General features: G+C 39.6%; 2 protein-coding genes across 2 annotated transcripts in view; both read left to right on the top strand.

The window, feature by feature from the left end:
- The first annotated feature begins 559 nt into the window (after positions 1–559).
- LOC113122776 (V-type proton ATPase subunit C 1-A) lies at positions 560–7,918 on the top strand. Its single transcript, XM_026294331.1, has 13 exons — positions 560–720; positions 1,089–1,249; positions 1,815–1,882; positions 2,891–2,976; positions 3,346–3,440; positions 3,647–3,738; positions 4,157–4,255; positions 4,398–4,466; positions 4,658–4,750; positions 4,969–5,062; positions 5,952–6,049; positions 6,629–6,755; positions 7,226–7,918. The coding sequence occupies exons 2-13, from the start codon at positions 1,118–1,120 to the stop codon at positions 7,322–7,324; spliced, it is 1,152 nt and encodes a 383-aa protein (XP_026150116.1). The 5' UTR covers positions 560–720; positions 1,089–1,117; the 3' UTR covers positions 7,325–7,918.
- Positions 7,919–9,332: 1,414 nt separating this feature from the next.
- spire1b (spire-type actin nucleation factor 1b) overlaps positions 9,333–21,162 on the top strand; it is a 30,393-nt gene continuing 18,563 nt past the window's right edge. The window contains exons 1-4 of the mRNA XM_026293938.1: positions 9,333–9,836; positions 12,320–12,348; positions 18,550–18,780; positions 20,014–20,139. Of these exons, the coding sequence (XP_026149723.1) occupies positions 9,485–9,836; positions 12,320–12,348; positions 18,550–18,780; positions 20,014–20,139 (738 nt within the window). The 5' untranslated portion in view covers positions 9,333–9,484. The remainder of the gene's footprint in view (positions 9,837–12,319; positions 12,349–18,549; positions 18,781–20,013; positions 20,140–21,162) is intronic.

Raw genomic sequence — 21,162 nt, 5'->3', positions numbered from 1 at the left:
TAGATTCTGTAGAGGAGACACCCAAAGTCAGGAAACCTGACCCGGCTTATCCAAATTTAGTAACTCTAAAGCCTCAAATGCTGCTGACCTAGCATCCAAGACCATCTGTGTGCTGCTCTGTTAAGGTAATGATGTATTTGGAATAGCTGACTGAGGTTCAGGTCTAGGGTGGAGGTCTTATAATTAAGGAAACTTGTTGAAATTCCATCTCACAAATAAAAATGCTTACCTAAATTAGCTTTTGTCAAATTGACGGTGGTATGTCAGCCCCATTCTACAAAAGAAAGCTCTGCACTGCTGCATAACTGCAGTAGATTACAACAGTCACAAGAAAAGTACTGTATGTTTGCTGTGGCTCTTCCTTAATTTTAACTAGTCTGATCTGAGGATCTAAGGATAGGGGCTGCCATACAGTCTTCATACTGTAACGCTCCTAGAGAAAAAAAAATGTGATCCTGTGACTTGTGATATTGACCTGTATTGATAAAACTGACTTACACTGCAGTACCCCCTGTCCACCAGCGGTGGTCGCTGCTGAGTTTGTCCAGCGAGCAGAGGCTGCCTTCCGGTTGTTCCGGCAGGTCAGCTGACTGATGCCGCTGTCAGGAAACCTCGCGAACCGTAGGCCTGTTGGATGGCAGCTATGAAATTTATCACGCATTAGAACCAACACAGACGGCTCGATTTTTAAAAACTATCTACGCCCATTTTAATAAACAGGTGAGTAAAAATTTGTTCAACAGTCACAGTGACCGCCTGTGTTGCTGTGTTTAAAGCTAAGTGGCTAGCTGTAGCTAATCCCTGCTGTTGCTTGACCTTAACCATCCTTTTTTGCCTGCTCCGTTTTACGAACTGTTTGTTTTTGTTCGTGGCTTACGAAGTTTATTTAGCTGTTAAAGAGTAACACTGAGTGCTGGAAACACATTATTGTCTGTTTGAGCTCCTGCTATTGTAGTAGCATCATCCTATTAGCCAGCACAGTGGTAAACAGTGTGAATATACTGCATGATAGTAGCTGTCCATGCTTAGCGTTACTACGCAGGGCTGCTGATTAAAACGACAGACGGTGAGATAGTTCTTCTTCTCAGGTTTCTTCAGCTGCACCAGTGCTGTGACCATGACAGAGTTTTGGTTGATCTCTGCGCCTGGAGAGAAGACTTGCCAACAGACATGGGACAAAATGATGGCAGCCACCACACGTACCAACAACCTGTCCACCAACCACAAGTTCAACATCCCAGATCTCAAGGTTAGCACGGATGTGTGCGCCATGCTCTTTAACCAGCACACAGCCATAAAATCATACTCATTTAGATTCTGTGAGCTTCACGTTAAAGTGTGTTCATTGTGGACATGATTTTGAAAGATGTTTGATGCTGATTGTAGGTATAAAAGTAGACTAACATCAAAATCACTCACCTTGTATATCCACTGTCAGGAATAAGCAGACAGTTTGTATGGAAAGCAGCCTTTACCCAGATCAGTTGCCTGCATGTTGAAGCAGTGGTTAGGTGAAGTTTTCATCCACAGAGCAGCCTTGCTCGTCTGAGTCGTCTCTGCGCTGAAGGTGAAGTCACCTCGCTGACCTTGTTACCACATGGGGCTGCAATGTTGCCCTGGAACTGTTACCAATGTGTGAGCAGCTTTGGACAAAGAGGCGCCATCCTAAGTACATAGGGCCCCTGGATGTCACTGTAGGCTGATTGATCCCCAGATGTCACTGTTTAAACACAAAACTGCTGGTCTCAGGACGAGATGAATCAAAAGTCATAATATGGTGATGTTTTATTTATTGCCATTTGTGTCTAAAACAGGTTGGGACACTAGATGTCTTGGTTGGACTTTCGGATGAACTGGCCAAATTAGACTCATTTGTTGAAAGGTATGCTATCTGCATGATTTTGACTTGGACTGAACTTTGCTATTCCCTTTCTTTGCAAGATAAGAATTTTTACTGATTACATTCACATTTTATAGAGCTTTTATAATCATATGTATTTTAAATAGCATAAAAAAATCTACCCTAACCCGTGTAGTACTCTGATGAAGCCACTCCATAACCTCTTTCCTTACCTTATAACAATGAGGAATTTCACAGTGGTCCGAGCCCAGTGAGCCTTCCAGTCTAAACTTAGCAATTTACACTTGGGTGACACACCAGCAGCTCTTTCTTTACTCATATTTATACTTGATGACTTATGTACCACAAGTACGTTTGACAGCAATTTCTAGTCTTTTGGAAATATTGACATCCAAAACTCACACACAGCCATTACTGGCTGAGCCTTGCTTTGCTGGCGCTGTGGGTATTTCCAAGACTGTGAGAACGACCAACTTTGCAACATGGTTTCACTTGTTTGACCACAGCCTGACTATAATCTGGTTCCTTTTGAAGTTTCCATCCAGCATAGTATATATAGAAAAGCAGAATATTTAAACCACTCAATTCTTTAAAATTGCACATAATAACATATTTCTTGTTTTATTGGAGATTTGAATTGATTAGGTTGTTTTCATTTGTCATTATATGAAGAGTAAAAAGGTAGTATGCTTTTTTTTTATGAACTCTTTAGCCCTGATGTGTGACTAGCCAAGTCTTTCCTCAGCTTCTCTAATGTAGACACGGTTCCGCTTTGATGTCCTGCTGAGCAGTATGGTTAAAAGTCTTAAACGCTAGAAGCCTCCCATATTATATATTACCTTGTCAAGAAATTACCTTTACAGGAATATGTGAAACCTTTTGATGTGTGTGCATGTTCGTGTTAAATTTGGAGTCGGAGGCCACGGTGCTTGTGTGAGCATGTGCAGGCTGAATGTGTGCTTTACTTTGGTTTTGTGAGTGCAGTTTGTGTTGGCATGGTGTGTTTTGATATACTCTGGCTGTTCACAGTGTGGTGAAGAAGGTAGCTCAGTACATGGCAGACGTGCTGGAGGACAGTCGAGATAAAGTGCAGGAGAACCTGCTGGCCAATGGAGGTACAGTCATGGCTACAACAGTGTTAATTATTTTCATATTAAAACATGGTAATTAACAAGTGGACAGTCATAATAGTTCACATATCTCACACATGGTACATTCCCTTGAGGAAAACACAACTTGAAGAATTGATCTTGATCAAAATGTTATTTACAATCTTATTCTCAAATCTTGTACAGTCATGTATAAAGAGTCAACTCACTGAAATTGCAAAACGCATTTTTGATGGGCAAATCTAGGTAAATACAAAATTATGTGTCTGGATGAAAACTATATAAGATGTATGTGAAAGACATGTAAAAATTAGCTTTACCTAAGGTTTTAAAAGGCAAATGATAGTAAGACAAGTCTTTTGCTATCTTTTTCAGTTGATCTTGTCACCTACATCACAAGGTTTCAGTGGGACATGGCAAAATATCCCATCAAACAGTCACTTAAAAACATTTCTGAAATCATCTCAAAGGTAAGTCTGTCCATTTGGTTGGAAAATATATAGGCAATAGTAAAAAAGACATTTAGATTTGTAACACAGTTATTCCTGTGAAGTTAGCTACGTTATTATTTGTATAGCTCAATCCCCAGTTAGTTTCTAAAACTCTATGGCTTCATTCATCTGTCTGTATTTCAGTTATAAATAATTTCAGACTTAATGTTTTTGTTTTTTTCTAGCAATTAACCCAGATTGACAATGACCTGAAGACTAGAGCTTCAGCTTATAATAACCTAAAGGGAAACCTGCAGAACTTAGAAAGGAAGAATGCGTAAGTAATCCACATATAGTAAGGATAAGAAACAGGAATACAAAACCAAACATGTATTTTTCCAAGTTGTCTATCAACTACCATCAGTGTAACTATTGCATTGACAGGATTTCTAATTGTCTTCACCAGGTAACTCCAAAACTAACACTCCTATGCAATGTGTGACACCAGAATATTTTGTCAAAAAACTCCTTGGTTAGATCTGATCTCACTCTTGTTATTATCATCTTATTCTCTTGTTTGGGTTTTACAGATTTACAGTTAATTTAATGTCTGCTTATTTGTAAATCTGATTATTTGTCATGTGAAGGATCAATGGACATGTTTTCATGTCAGCATTGTCTGAACTTGCACAGGTCAGCCCCAGTCACCTTCACTGTTATATCCATGTTTTTGTAACTCCGGTGTGTGCCACCAGGGGGAGCCTGCTGACCAGGAGCCTGGCTGACATTGTGAAGAAGGAAGACTTTGTGCTTGACTCAGAGTACCTCATTACTCTGCTGGTAGTTGTACCAAAGTAAGTGGCACTTCTGTGCTTTGATATGTATTGCAAAAATGCCTTGATGCAAACGACTGAAATGGAAACATGTGGCTGGAACATTTTGGAGACCATTAAATCAGATGCCATCATTGCATCTCTTGGTCTTTTGTTCTTTCAGGACGGCGTATGCTGACTGGCAGAAAACATATGAAACACTTGCTGAAATGGTAGTACCCCGATCCTCAAAGTAAGTCATGTGTAGGTGAAACAGAATTTTAGTCAGGAAGACACTGGTATTAAATATGTGTATTTTGATTTAATCTGTAAATTGTTTTTGGTCATTTCTTGTATTAAGTGCATAAATACCAGGAGGTTAGAGTTTGATGAACCAGTGTCATTACAACAGTATAAACAGTGCCTGCCTGTGTTGTCTTCCAGTCTGCTTTTTCAGGACAATGACAGTGGACTTTTCAGTGTTACTCTATTTAGAAAAGCCATTGATGACTTCAAACACAAAGCCAGAGAGAACAAGTAAGGACTGTTATTCTGTGTTGGGAGTTAACACACTCCACCATCACACAGCACTGTATAGCTTAATTTCAAAATATGCCAGACCATAAGAAACATTTGAATTGCTGTAACTGAACACATCCATGACCACAAAACATATGTCTTCATTTTCATAGAGTTGAATCTAGCTCGTATTACACAAACAAAAAATATCTCACTGTCCTCCATCGCATTTCTAGGTTCATAGTGAGAGACTTTCAGTACAATGAAGAGGAGATGAAGGCAGACAAAGAGGAGATGACACGGCTCTGTACAGATAAGAAGAAGCAGTTTGTAAGTGAAATGGACACTGGAATCTTCACAACTGTTGTTCAAGTTGGTTATTTTTTGCAGACAGATGTGCCTTTCTTTCTGAGGTTTGTTTTTGTCATGTGCTCCCTGATGTGCAGGATATGTTAAGACCTTGTTTTGATCTTAGAAGTTATTATTATTTAAAGAAGAGGTTTGGCATGATTTTTTCCCATTATGTACTGAACAAATGTGTGCACACAAGGCAGCACACTGTTCCTTTCCCTGAATTTACCGCTTTGAGGCATAGTTTAGCAAATTATTGTCCTGAAATGATTCCAGAACAACTGGCTGCTTGGGAGTCATTTTAAAACGTAGTGGTGACTTGTGGAAATTTGTTTACAATAATGCAAAATACAACAATCTCTTCTTTGGATTGTCACCGTAGAGATAATATAATTTAATAACTAACTCTGAATAATATGAAGAATGTTTAATGGCTGATGATGCATTAAAACTGAACCACAATGCAGAAGATTCTATCTTACTTTAATATCTTATTGTATTGTGTCTGCATTTATTTCAGTGGGTTGAAATGTTTCCACCCTGTGTTTAAAAAATAAAAATAAACAAAAATGATGAATTACAGCCTGAAGCTGTTGGAAATATAGATGCTGTACAGCCAGCAGCAGCAGAAAATGCTCAGCACACAAATCAACTGCAGGGCTATAGCAGAAAATGGATTTGTTTAGGACAGGATGAGACAGGTCCGGTCAGTATTCGAAAAGCCGATTTTGTTAAGAAGCAAACCTTCTAAGTCACTACTTCATAAATACAAATGAAGTTATGATTCGAAGACTGCCACATCCAAAACAGTTGTTACTGTAGAAGAGCCTTTTTTTTTCTAACCCTATGTTGCATTTCCTTCTTGCAGGGGCCGCTTGTAAGATGGCTCAAAGTGAACTTCAGTGAAGCCTTCATCGCGTGGATCCACATTAAGGCTCTAAGGGTCTTTGTGGAATCTGTTTTACGGTACAGCGATCATACAGTACCATTCTTATAGCATATAGAACTACTGTAGTATGCAAATGTTTGGACAACTCCAGGCAAATTACGTGAAAACAAAAGATAAAAAGAGGTAAATGTAACCCCTGCAGTAAACAGATATTAAGTCTTTGTTCAAATGGTCCTGGATTGTTGCTTTATTAATTGTTATAGTGGAAGGCTTTCTGTGCAGTGGATGGTGCACCACTACCTCTGTATCAGTTAAACCTTCCTGCAGGATTGCTGCCATCATGTGAGGCTTTTGTTTTGCCTTTCTGGCAAGAAGACTTGCAGTCTTCCATATGCTGTCTTGACTTCCACTGTTCCCTTAAAGGCCATTTCAGACAGAGGAAATATTAAACTGGAAGGCCTTTGCAATCTTTGTTTAGCCTCTCCTGTTGTCTAGGCATCAATTAGCTTCATTATCAAATCCTCAGTCAGCAGTACAACTTGTATAATAAACCTGAAGCATAATCTCTTTGATACTGAGGTAAGAGCAATTAAACTGTTGTTTAAATGGTGTCCTGCCCATTATAATTTGTGTTTATGTGTAATGTGTTCCTCCAGGTACGGTCTGCCGGTGAACTTCCAGGCCATGCTGCTGCAGCCAAACAAGAAGACCATGAAGAAGCTGAGGGAGGTGCTCAATGATCTGTATAAACATCTGGACAGCAGTGCAGCAGCTATCATTGATGTGAGTCCTTTGCCAATACTATGTACAGGCTCTAACTGCTGGGCCCACTACAAAGCCAGCACATCAAGGACACTGCATATCTTGAAGCAACAGACGCATGTGCTACTAGAAAAATATTATCTCAGCAAATATTTAATCCATAACTGACATTATACAATATGATGTCTTAATTTAAACACAGAAGCTTCAGCATGTCCCAGATCCATATGGCACGCCAATCCTAAACAGGTTTTGAGTATGTGCTGTGTTCACGCAGAAGATTAAATGTCTAAATTTTCAGTTTTATTGCACTAAAATCTGGAATTGAGGATTTTAAAACTCAAGCTACAGTTTTCTAGTAATTAAAGCCATGAAAACAGATATTTCATTTATCCTCTCATTTAAGAGATGATTCCAGATAAACCTCCTTTGTACATTAAATCTGCTTCTTACACACGTTAACAATATTGTTTGTCGTTTCTTATTCGCAGTCTGCGATGGACATCCCCGGTTTAAACCTGAGCCAGCAGGAATATTATCCTTATGTCTACTACAAGATCGACTGCAACCTGTTGGAGTTCAAAGTTTAACACTGTCTCTATTTTGTTTTTACGTTGAGTGCTGATTAAATTATGTTTCTCATGGTACAGCCCCACCCTCCCCTTGCTGTCTCCGCGTTGTTCCTCTCACTGTTGACGCTCCCCATCAGCTGCTTGAATGACAGTGCTGCATGTTCATTCCTTGTGGTGAAAAGGCTCATAAACCAGCATCTACCACTTCTACAGCCAAGGGACAAAAGAGACTTTAAATTATTGTTTTTGTTTACAGTTTGTTTTTCACAAGCCACATGAGTAATGTGCTTTTTTTAAATGTGAAATGAATCACAAAATCATACTGGAGAGTTGTATATTTACTACTTCATTCCATTTGTGCTGTTCTGTATTGATAGCTACATCTTCTCTATTGGTGTTCGGAGATTTGTGTTTACATATGGGTAATTTTATCACTGTACCCATGGCAACCAGGCCTGTGTGTTTCTGAGCTTGTGGGCTATCCCTGCAGACATTGTGAAACGAAGAAGTTAAATAGATGTGTGTTGTTGTCTCATGTTGTGTATATTTGCTGTCAAAAGGAAATCTGTATCTGAACAACGTGTGTTTGATGAATAAATCATATCAAATATGTGTCAGTTTGTGCATTGATTGAAAAAGCTATTGCTTGTTTATCATCCACCCATTCATTATCTATACCTGCTTATTCCGATTTAGGGTCACAGGGATCTGATGGAGCCTATCCCAGCTCTGTTCGGGCGAAAGACCTGTGGTGGTACATCCTGGACAGGTCAGTGTTTATTATTCCCTCAGAATTCAGATGTTTCTGATTGTGGCATGGTGTGGACATCATATGGCAATGTTCATGTGAGTGAAATGAATATCAAACATGTGGTTGATGCATCGGAGAGAAGCCTGAAACCTTGTCGTCACTTACGATCATTTGCAGAGCCACAAGCAATTTCGAGGAAACCTCTTTTGGAATCTACATAGCTTCCAGAAAAATATGAGTTTCTGCAGCACAGGGCACCAAACAGATACTTGAAATGAGGCCCTTGCATGGTATTTCAGTCTGTATGAAGTGATATAACTACTACTTGATATCTAGAAGGTGGGACTCAAATGTAAAAATGGGAAGAAACCAGCAAGTGCATCTACACAGTTTAATAACATTTCTAAAGAAATTGTACATGAATGTTACTGAAAAAAGTATTGCCACATGGTAAAAATACTCCACTGCAATTCCTGTTTTACAAAAGGATATTCATATGTTTTATAAAAAATCTTAATCTGTAAAGTACTAACAAGAGTTATTAAATATTATTGTGAAAGAAGTAGTGTACAATATTTCCAACTAAAACACAGTACATGTAGCATAATATGTTAATACTTGGCAAAATACCAAGTATCAAGTACCTTAAAATTTTACTTATTTACATTAAATAAGTACACATACTCCACCACTGTATATATGTGCCTATGTGTGATGTACATTATGTTGCAAGTTCTGTGATTGTAAATATGGCATAAAGGCTTTAATCACAGAAACTATACATGAAGATGAAAATGCACTGCAAACGGAGCATGTGCTATGTCAGTAGAATTTCATGCAACTGATAGAAAACTTTTATGCCCAAGGCGCTCCATATACAGAGTAAAATAAATACACACATTGTATAATTGATATAATAAAATAGCCTCCAAACAAAAAGTGGAAAAGGTCATATGTAAAGAGCAAAGGATAGTGGTGCTGATAATGAGAAGTATTATCATATTATTATTATAATTACAAGCAGTGAATAAACTGTATAGAAGATGCACCTGTGTTGCTGTATGCACATGAAATAATAAAACTCCCTCTGTGTGTGTGTGTGTGTGTGTGTGTGTGTGCGTGAGAGAGAGAGAGGGAGAGAAAGAGAGAGATCATGTGATGAAGGAGTAAGCCTGGTGTGCATGGTTGGGATGTGACAAACACACACACACAGACACACACAGTGCAGGCTGCCAACACACACCGTCTTATGACTGCTGCTGGTACCGAAACCTGAACGAAGCGTCGGGGCGGGCGGGGAAGCGACCAGCTGTTCCTCCAGCTGCCCGCGGAGCAGGAGGGAAGCATCGATGCCTCCAGGTCTCCCCTCACGCACTGGCTTGGACCTGTTCTTGTCGTCGGGCCTCCTGCGCTGAAATAATGAGACGATGGCCGAGCAGATACGTGGGGACCTACTGACGGATGCTGCTGCAGGGACTCGCCGAGACCAGAAACAGGATGCGGATCACAGCGCGATGAATTCAGCGGAGGAAGCGGCAGCGGAGGAGCTGTCTTTGGAGGAGATACTGAGGCTTTATAACCAGCCCATCAATGAGGAGCAGGCATGGGCGGTATGTTACCAGAGCTGCAAGACGCTGGCGAAGGTTCACCGGAGCAGGAGGAGCTCCTGTGCCGCCGCCGGAGCAGCATCATCAGCGGCGCTGCCGAGGAGGATATCCGGAGCCGGGGATGTTCGGATACAGAAAGATGGGTCTGTGAGGGTGGAGCACGGCTGTGGAGGTAAATCACGATGGGAGACGCTGTGCGCCTATAGCTGCTCAGATCTAGGCCACACCACCTCACTTGCATTTCAAATGGCACTTAGGTGTTGCGATTGTTCTTAGGTAAAGACTGAAAATAAATTCCTGCAAGGCAAACAGCAATGTCCATAAGACCCAGTGGAAGCATTATAGGGATATAGCCCGTTAGAGCTACAATATGATAAATACATTGTTGGCCTAAACATGTACATATTTTCTGTAACTGATAAACAAAAGAATGTTTCATCTCCCACCAAAGACCCTTCTGCTCTTCCTCATACAGTTTTCAATCTTCAGTATTTCTTCATCACTGTGGGCATGTGTGTATCATGTGGCTTCATCTCTTATTAAAAAACCTCCCAGCCTGTTTGCCACTTCAGATCAGATCTGGCTGCTCATTCTGCTTCATCTGATTAAAGAAAGTGTTTACCAGTTGAAACGTGGGCCCTGACTGGACCAAGGTGTGAGGTGATGGATGTGGTTGTGAACTGGGAAAAACAGACGTGAGGGTGGATGTCGAGCTATGATGAATTTTCAGTGAGCAGTGATTCACTTCTGCATGTCACATGCATATTTATATGGGCAGATAGCTGTTCCCAAATACCTGTGGCGTGGGAGCCCATATTGATTGCAGCTAGGATATAATTAATAAAGTGCTATAAAAATGAAGAGTTAGAGCCCTCCTGGTATGACAGTGTGTTGGATGCCTAACTGAAAATATCCATAACAGGAGCCTGCAGAAAGCGTGCCAAGTGACAAATCACAGCAAGATTATAGAAACGTCCCTTTAGGGATTTACAGTGTGTCAGTGCAGCACTGTTATCACGACTTTATTGTCGTTTATGGTCATTTCAATCCAATATGGGAAAGAGTTACAGTGTGACCATGAAATGGGATTCACTCCAGATCAACTCTATGCTATGTGAATGGCAACGTGTGCTTGAACCCATTACGCTGTCTTGTCAAGGGCCTGGCATGTTTATCGTCTGCTCTAATCACATTTGCTCACAGAGTGTAGAGCAGACTGACTAATTTGTCTATCCATCTATCTCTGAGGGGAATGAACTACCTGAGGGATGGGCTCTTAACTCAGCTGCAATGTAGGTTACACACACAATGCAGAGCACTGCTGAGTCAACATTGAGGGTTTCGATCCAATAACTGCACCACATGATTTGTCTTATGATCCACTTTTATGATCAGATCTGATAGGGACAGCTGGGATGCTAGTTGTTGCCTGTAGGTCTATATGGTAAGAATGAATGGGCTATTTTTAGGGGCATGGAAGCAACCATTGTAGAGGGGAGTCTGGGCTTTAATTCCTCTCTTGCTCATGTAATTTCATATCATGCAAAATGTATAAAAATGTATTTACTGTTGCAGTATATTTTTGGCATTTGTATTTGCAATCTGCATACATATACTGTATGTCATGTTTTGTTTTTCTTAGTCTTACTTCAGAGACCACGTCACCAGTTCACAGATTAACATATTGTCACTATCCGTTTTTCACATCTAACACTGGATGTGAAACGCTTTAGACACTTGATTATCCTTTGGATAGTTATCCCACACACAGTTGAGTCAGTTACTTTCAGAGAGCTCATTTATTTTCACCATCTATCCTTTAACCTCAAGCTATTTAAGCCATGTGTCCATCATTTTCAGTTTACTATTTAAATTATTTAGCTGGCGTTTATATTTAGTTACTCAATCGATTTACAGACTGTCTTTGTAATGTATTAAGTAGACAAAGTCATTAATGTAGTAATGAGATAAATCTCTGACCAAAGGATTAAGGAATTAGGAATTCTGCTGCTCTCATGTACTAAACTGAGTTAAAATTAGGTTTAGACCTTGCTTTTATGCAGAATGACCACCACGTAGTATTCTTTTCTCTGGTAGTTTATCTGGCTTGTATCTAAACACATAAAGCAGGACTCTTTAAAAAACTGTTAACTATGCTTAGGGATTTGTTTTGGTTTGTTTTCATATGCTTGCGATACCAAGTGTTTGATATTGAGAAAGCACATAATATTATCTGCTCAACCTGTGTGAAGTACACAGACAGACAGACACACCACAAATGTTCGTCATACATGGCATTCAAATCTGCTGATGCAGGTTAAGGCTGTTGTGATGTTGAATTATTTTGTGTTACAATACAAAACAGTCATTTGTTGAGAGGTCAGGGTGTTTGCTTTGGAGGGATGAGCTGGTGTAGCCTGGAGAAACATTAAAATAGGTTCTTTTTAAAGACTACATGCATGCGTCATGTTTATTGGAAGAAGTTTTGTCATCATCAGTCACATGCTATTAAATTACTAAAGTCATTAGCAACAAAACAAAAAAAAACAACCTCTATGGGTATTCAACACCTATGTCAGTATGTGCCACCTTGAATGTAATAATTAGGCTTATATCTGCTGCTTATCACAACACTGCTTTCTTGTTTTCCTGCAGGTAAACACAGCCCGTGCACAACATCCGAGGTGAGTGATACTGTTTTAGTTATTGTATTTGATTAATAGTATTAGCAAAATACCTGCTCTGGGTGAGGGAGGAAACAAGAGCAAATATTAAGGAAATGGTGACTTAGGGATATTATTGTCTAATTACCAGGACTGCTCTACCTTTTCAGCTACTAGAAAGTCTAGTGAAATTCAAAACAGCTTTAAACCATAACCCTCTTTTACTGCTATTTACCCATCCCATCCTGTTTTGCATCAACAAGAACTTCAGCTGCCTGGTTATAACAAAAGGTGGCTTCCAGTCCAATCCAGTATAGATGCCTGCTTGGAATTAACACTTCCTGTTCTAAACTAAGTCTCAAGCCCAGGCTGAAATTCCCATGATGACATTATGAGGGTTATTTCTCAGACTTAACATAGGCCCTAGTGGTGGGTAACATAATATTGATGTGTAATAGGTGATCTTTCAGCTTCCAGCTGGCCTCTCTGATTGACTGGTTGGAAGTGTTACACAGCAATGGCTTAATTTTAGGAGAAATTAGATCTAATTAAAGACCTATGGAAAATTGTCTCTCCTCACCCATTCTCCATTCGATCGACTGCTGCTAATTTTCGTGATAATAGTTTGTTGTAATAGTTTGATTACCTTTTCTGTTTATCTTTTCAATGTTGTGGATGGAATCACTTTAGGTTAAGCTGAGGAAATATTGTCATCTGAAAGCATTGTGTGTGTGTGTGTGTGTGTGTGTGTGTGTGTGTGTGATGTTGCACATTGACAGAATCTGTTTCAAGTTCATTAGAGATAGTGTGCAGTAGTTTTCTGGGAGTTCTGGAGTTGGATTGCTGTGTAATAGAGCTGCGATAACAGAAGGACAGTCAGTGAATAACTCAAGCACGCTTACACATGCTCTCTCTCTCTCTATGTCACACACACACAGTTGACTGTAGAAGCAGAGAATGTAAAGCTGTATAGACAAATCCCTTCTAAGCAGCTTTGCACTAGAAATCAGTTCTCACAATACAGTGTTTTACAGACTGGCTGATGAAACCACTGGCATGTTTTTTGAGCTGCTTGACGCTTGACAGCACGAAATCCTGTAGCACAGGTGTTCTGGTAACATATGTAGAGTTGCATTAGCCCAGTGCTGAATGGCCGAATGAGCAGGAACACGTGTTCTCATAGCTTACACAGTTTAGCTACACATGGCTTCAAACAGCATGAACTTTTGAGATGATGCGGCCGAGAATGTCAGATGATGCTGTTTTCACCATAGTCAATTAACCAAGCTCTGGGCACAGCATGCTACAGCTTCAGGCTATTTGTGCAGTTAATCACAGTGGTTGAATTCACTGGAATTCAGTGATATTTGTTAGAAATTCTGCATACACACAAATATAACAAGTCAGAGTTCAGCTATGCATGACCTATGCTTTCCTAATACCAGGGCTTTGATGTCTGGGAAGGGATTAGAGTTTGACGTCATTGTTTTCACTCAGGAGTCACGAAGTTACGTTTGTTAGGTGACTTTTCTCAGCTGATATAGTATTAATTTGCTTTTATGATTCCTCCTGGCGTGGTATGTGAATGAGAAATAGAGAGATAAAAAGAAAATACATGTGCATTTTTTCATATGGTCTGTTTTTTAATGCAAAAGCTATGAGGGTGCTAGGTCTATCAAACAGCGGACCAAAGCATCCATGCTCAGTCATATGACAGTCGGAGGTCACTACAGCAGAGTCAGGCGAAAGGAATCTCTCTTAAGGAAATAACCCATGCTTTTTTTTTCTGTTGTAATGAACCAACTTACAATATTATGCCTTGTGATTATGGGAAGGTTTTTATATAAATAGTTTCAACCAGATTACTGTCTGTCATTATTATTCAGTAAGTTCTTTGCAGTTCAGTTAACTTAATGCCATCTTGTTGCTGCTGTGATGCATCATGACACAGGATGATGATGAAGCTCAGTCCTGGGTTCGTACAGTGCAACAAATATGTCTGGATGAGACATTAATGCAATAAGAGAGGAGCTGCTTTCTGTTTTCTTAGCTACAGTTTTGTATTTAACGCTCAATACTTCCGCATTGTGCTGATCACTGAGGGTTCAGTAAGCGTAACATTGTTTTAAGAGCATGCTGTATGAGACTAAACCTCTCATTAGTATTACATTCATTAACAATTATGTGCTTTAAAGAATAAAAATGAAAAGAAAACATATGGACTGATATTGATCCTAATAATAATAGTTATATTTTCTAAAAACATAATGCGTAACATAAATGTATAAAGGTAACGTATTTGTGGCTGTAGAATTCCACTGAGTTGCTGTTTACTTTCACTGCCATGACCTAATTCCTGTGGACCCACTAATGACGAAATATAGATGTTTTAAATCCCCCACATTGTTTTTACAATCTTTTAATTCTAAGCAGTTTGTGCTGATTCTGCTAATTCTCTGCTGGTTAACTAATAATGATAGATGGAAAGCATTTGCATATGGGAGAGTAGACCTGTCAGATTACAGTTAGTGTTTAATCAGCACAATTGGCTCTGGTGTCTGATCTGGGAAAATTGCATGAAACTATGTTACTGAAACTAATGTGATTCGGTCAGTAGTCGCTGAAAAAGCATTGCCGACCGCAACATCCATCAACCAGGGTATAACATGTTAATTACTGAGTTTTAGAAGTGCAGGCCTCTGGAATTTGTTATTTTAGACAGAGCCACTTTCCTCCTGTTTTCAGACTAAGTTAAGCTAATGGACTCCTGGCTCAAGCTTCACATACTGTACCTACAGACACAGTCTTTTTATCTAAGTCTCAGTAAGAAAACAGCTGAATTTCAATTGCCCAACCATCATCCTATTCCTTTCAAGATGCCACTGTGGATATTTTCACTATATACTGTTGGTCTGTTATACATAACACTGTAGAAAAGTGTAGGTTTTAAATAGCAGCATCTATCTAATATTAACCATATTAAATCCTATTACAGCACATCATTTGTTATGTTATTTACAAGGACAAAAGCTAAATGCTACATGTGCTCCTGTCAAAGCTCTATTGTCATATCATATGTTGCTGGTGTGGGCTGAGATCATGTTAGTACAGTTGCTGTTGGAAGCTGGAGTGAAATCCACCCTTCAGAAGCTGACACCTGAACATAACACTCGTGTGTCTGCTTTGGAATGACTTCAGTTTGTTACAAAAAATACTGCCTTGTCTCTGACGGATTATAGTAGACCTGTAGGTGGATGGGAGGCCATGAGTGTGATATAGTGTTGTCTTTGTTTGTAACAGGAATAATTTTCTGCCATCAGATAACTGATTTTCTAAGGAAACATAGACCTGTATTTGTGATAGTACATTGCATTTTCTGCCATCACCCTTTCAGTGTCTACTGATGTCAGAAAGGCAATCGTGGCAGATGAAATAAAATAAGGGTTGGATTTGTACCTTTGTTCCAACAGCAGTTGTGACTAATTAAGATTAAGGAAGGTTACAAGGAGAATGCTAATTAAGTGACTTTGTCACAATGGTTTTCTCACCAGTGTTCTCACTGTGACAGGAATGCTGAAATTTGAGCAAAGCTTTTGGTTTTGACTCTTGCCTGTGATGATCTTCAGTTAACATTTTCATCTTCTACCCACTTGTTTCTTTGCTTTCCCCTATTCTGGTTTTCTCTTCTGCCCACCCTTCCATTCCATCGCTCTGCTCGGTCACCTGGAAGCCTGGGAACCAGTCAGGGGGGATTTTAAAGTAGAACAGAGGCATGCTTGCTTCAGACTGCTTTCATGTTCAGGGAAGAGCTTTTACTTCCTGTATCCAGTCATTGTTTGTAGTTAATTATTTGTGAAGACTCTGTGAAGCTCCTTTATACTTGAGTGGCAGCTGAACTACAGACAAGATTCTGTTCCATGCATTTTTGCCATTAGTTAATACAATAGCATGCTGCATATTTTTCATTGTAACAGTAACGTTAATATCAGCGGTGAATGCAGAATGTGAGAATGTGACAAGGGAAAACATTGTTTTGAGATGGAGCAAGGCTCAGATAGGTTTTGGTCTGCTACAGTACGCAGGCACCCCACCACACAATGTCCACTTCAATGTTGTAAAGTAGGGGAGCAAAAACAGAAATCAATACATGCAGTCACAGACAGTACATATACAGTATGTACCTTGCAAGAAATATAAATACAAACAAATACAAAACATAAATTGAAATACAAAGTGTGGTTTTGACCCAGCAACACAAAGGCACTGGGTTAAATAGGACAGCTAATGTGCTGAATGCATCCTAATGCATTGTAAATTTTCTCACCCCATAATTCCGATGCCTTTAATCTTGCAGGATGCATGTGTGTACAATGTGTGTTTGTGTGTGTGTCTCCATGTTGTTTGATATCAGTGCATGTGGATCCGAGTGGAGCTCAAACAAAATGGTCACATTCAGCTGTTCCTGCCTGAGGAAACCCAGCTGTTATGCACTGATGGGGAAGAGAAAGATCAGATCTCTCATATGACTCCTTCTCCCTCCAAGACTGTTCATTAATCAGCTCTTGATCTTCACGTCTGACACACACACACACACTACTCTTGATTTTGTTTCCTCTTGATCTCGCCTTTACCCACCTTTCTCAAATTCTCTAATTCAGTTGGTTAACTCTCATCATTTTATTCACTGACACATTTTTGTCTCTGATCATTCCCTCCACTCTAAACCCCCCCCCACACACTTCCCCTTTCTCACAGTTTCTTTTCTTTCAGTGGTTTATATGCTGTCTCCATCCTTTAGTCTTCTCTCTGTGCTCAGCACGGCATAATAATCCCTTGTGTTATTTCCCACTCTTGACTTTTGTCCTGACTTTGGCATTGCTGGCTTTATCCACCATGACTCTACAGGTTTAGGTCAAACTATAACTGAGCATATCCTAACATACATGCACCTTTCTCTAGAATGAAATATTATAATGTTATATTTTGACACTCTTGGAACATTTTTATGTATGTCTCATATATTTTGAATGAACTAACCATTTGATACTGAACATGTAGTCATTGCTTTTTGTCAGTGCCATTATTTCTGTGTGGTATTGCAGTTGAAAGGAAGGGTTGTACTAAAAGCAACAGGGATTGGTGGTGGTGAAGTGCTGGTGGAAAGCTCATTGTGAGAGACCACCAAACCCAACGGTGCATTTCCCAGACGTTTTGCCACAAAGACTCTTAAACCCATTTTGTTTAGAAATGTGCAGTTACTATGGTTTCATAATAGCTATTAGTATTTTTTATAGTTTATATAAAATCAGAAAATCCAACACTGGGTTCTTGCTGATTTCATGGTGTTGAGGGTTTTCGTGGCGAAACAAGCTTCATGTTACAAACACTTTGTTTGGTTGTTTGGTGCCATCTCAGTTGACAAACACTGCCTGGTTTGTTGGTTACAAAAATGTCAAACTTTTAGGAGTAAAAATATTTAGCCAATATTTTTGCCAAAAGAGTGGGACTGTGTTTTATGGTTATGTGCATTGTAAATAATTTAAGATGTTTAAGTCCTTTACTTCCACCATAAAATCATGTCATTGAAATAATTAATAATTTTGAACTTTTTAGAATGATAAAAAAAACAACTTTTTATAGGCACCTTTTAAGTCGTTGGGTGGAGTAATATTTTAAGATATGACATCTTCAAATTCTAGGAAGACTCGTAATAAACAAATAGCAGATGATCACAAGATCAGCTATCAGTAATGTGCTCCTGGGGTCAGCCTATTTGTCTGTGTATATGAATGGCGGAGCACTTTCGTCAAAGTCTGAGTCATGAGGTTGCCATAATACAACTGTTCAGATCAGGCTTAGCGCACAAAAGATGATCAGATTGCGTAACCAAGACAGAAATCTATTTGTTTTATATTTACTCAGATGAACAGTAGAACAACGTACAAAGCAAGACGAATTATTGTGACGTTTGGATTAATATTTGTACATCCCATTTTATCATCACACACTGATTATCTATGTACATTGTAATTTGTTAACACTGTTAGCTCTACAGATGGAAGTAGCATAATGTTAATAGAGAAAACATAAGGAAAACAGATAATTATGAATTTTCAAGTAGAAAATACACCGACAAAAATTTGTCTATATGCAAAACAGAATGTATGAGCAATAGTGCAGACTGTCTTAAGATTTTTTTCGTTGTCTTTTGCTTTCTTTCAGGTGATTGAGTCTCTGGGCATCATGATTTACAGGGCTCTGGACTATGGGCTAAAAGAGAATGAGGAGAGGGAGCTCAGCCCTCCCCTGGAGCAGCTCATCGACCTCATGACCAACATGGCCGAGAGGGACGCCTGCCCTGATGAAGGTTATGAGGCTACGGAGGAAGAGGACGAGGTAGAGGATGGCCCTGGTGACATGTCCACTGTTCACGGCTACAGAGACATCCTCAAGGTAGGGGCATTAGCAGGGGAAGTGACTGTGGTTCTTTTCTGTCATTGCTGGCTTTTTATGCTTAAACAAAATGGCCTTTTATTAGGAGGAGCTAAGACACCTAAATTAAAGCTGCACTCGTCAATATTTTTATAAGCACAATGGACCAAATTACAATATCTAATGTGACAGATGTGGCTCAAAGCAATAAACCTTCAAGAATTATCGACCTCTGCCTTGGTTCTACAAAGTCTGTTAGTGTCTGTCAGCTCATTATGTTGTCTGTACATCCAGCAGCTTCCTGTTTTGGTTGATTCACCTCTCTCACCCTCACTTGACAATATTAAACATGGTTTGGAAGACAGAGATTACCTAGACACGATGCAGGTCACCTGCCAGCCTTAGTCTTGCTGGAAGTCAAGTATCCACGTTTTGTTCAGTGGAGCACAGAGTCACTCTGTCAGTCCTCACTTGGCCCCACACCGTTTACATTATGACCACATACCCTGTCACACACACATGTACACACCAACACTGCTCTCCAGGGAGCTGTACCAGAGCAGTGTATCACAACCCGTTGTGTTTTATTGAAGAGCAAAGTTCTGTGAGAATGCAGCCTTAGCCGACAAATATTGACCAGCTATGTTTTTTTTTAAATAGGATATGTTAGGTATTTATAGCTACCAGAAAAATAGTTGTCCGGGTATTTTCAGTGCTTTGAGAAATTCTCCCTAACTGAAATGCAGTCAGACACACAGACACCAAGAGCATGCCGAGCCATGACCCAGCATACCTTCTGTTCCTCTGAGAAAGACAAGGCCATATTCACAGCCATCACTGTGTGTGTGTGTGTGTGGAAGCAGCAAGTCGGACCTCAGGCATATCTGTCTTTATTTTCCTGCTGTATGTTAGTATGTTAACTGAGCACTGATAGTTAACTAGATTAACTAGTCAAGCTGTCCCAGCTTTTTCAATCAGTGAAATTTCATGTGATGAACACGGTGTTTTAAAATGCAAATATGCCACAGATGTGTTGACAAGGCACTGTGGGCATCCAGCATAGCTGCCAGAGGTTGCTTTGCATAACCATTTTCTGAGTATATGGTTGTAATATTAAAATAACATGGACATTGATAGACACTGGTTTCAAAACATTGGACTGCACTGCACTTTGACTCTTCAATGTCATGATTAGAATAAATGTAGCTACAGCATGTGAACTGTATACTGACATTGTCTCTGTCTCCCCTGTAGCTGTGCACAGCTCATCTGCCCAGCCTATCAGACGCCCCCAGTCACTACCAGGCAGTGTGTCGAGCTCTGTACACAGAAACCAGAGAACTACGCACATTTCTGGAGAAGATCAAGAGTGCCAAAGAGGTGGGTGCTTATCTACGTCATCATCATTGAAGATTCAGACACATTAGTTTCATTTTTAGCCATCAGATACGTGTTTAGTTCCACATTTTGACACAGATAGTATTATTTTCGGATAACAACAAAAGGTATCACATGAGGAGATTTAGCAGTGTCAATTTACTGTACATGCCCCATACACCCCACCAATCCACATGATGCTCACTCTCTGACTGGGACAATGTGGCACTGCTGGTTTAATTCAAAATCCATCAATATCCTTTTGTCAGATAATCTTTGTATTTTTAAAAATACAAGTTTATACAGGTCATAACATATAGAAAGGTTGGACAAAGCATGTAAAACCTCCATTTTAAGCAGGTAATCAAGTCAACAATCCTTAATCAAAGCACATGCTTCCAAATAATCCACGGGTCCCTTGAATCTGTGAATTCAATAAACATTTTCTAAATGTGTTTTAGTTCTAATGCTTTTATCTGTTTGTGTTATTTAAACCTGTTTTAGAGTTTGAACTGAACCTCCTCCTGCGTGTTAGTAGGACAGTATTTACCGGCTGTATTAAAATGATTACAGGCAGAGAAGAAGTGAGGAGAGGGGGACAGTATTGGCTGGTATTGTCATCTGGTTTATTTTAGTTTTATCCTAAATAGATATTTTATCTCATTTACAAAGTGCTTGAAAGTTAGTTCAGACTTGTGATTTACTATAACCAGGAGCTGTTTTGGAGGCGTTTCCAACCTGGTAAAAGTTCAAATATAATATGGCATAGCATATGGACAGCTGTGGTTTTATTTATTTATTTATTTATTTATTTGCATGAATGGGGTGAAGCTTGGTTATTAGTAAGTTTTAGTACAAACAACCAGCTATCAGCAGCTTTGACATGAACTGGCCAAGTGTACATTACTGTAGTGTCCTAAGAGTCTGAGGCAGCCATGCACTCACACCCTGCTGACTGACAGGCTGAACTAGGCCACTGTGAAGAAGAAGTGAGTTGTTGGTTGTGCATGTCAGACATAGATGACA

The sequence above is a fragment of the Mastacembelus armatus genome, chromosome 16, assembly GCF_900324485.2.
Source record: "Mastacembelus armatus chromosome 16, fMasArm1.2, whole genome shotgun sequence".
NCBI lineage: Eukaryota > Metazoa > Chordata > Actinopteri > Synbranchiformes > Mastacembelidae > Mastacembelus > Mastacembelus armatus.
The sequence above is the reverse complement of the archived record's forward strand: the minus strand, read 5'-3'. Positions and strand labels throughout refer to the sequence as shown.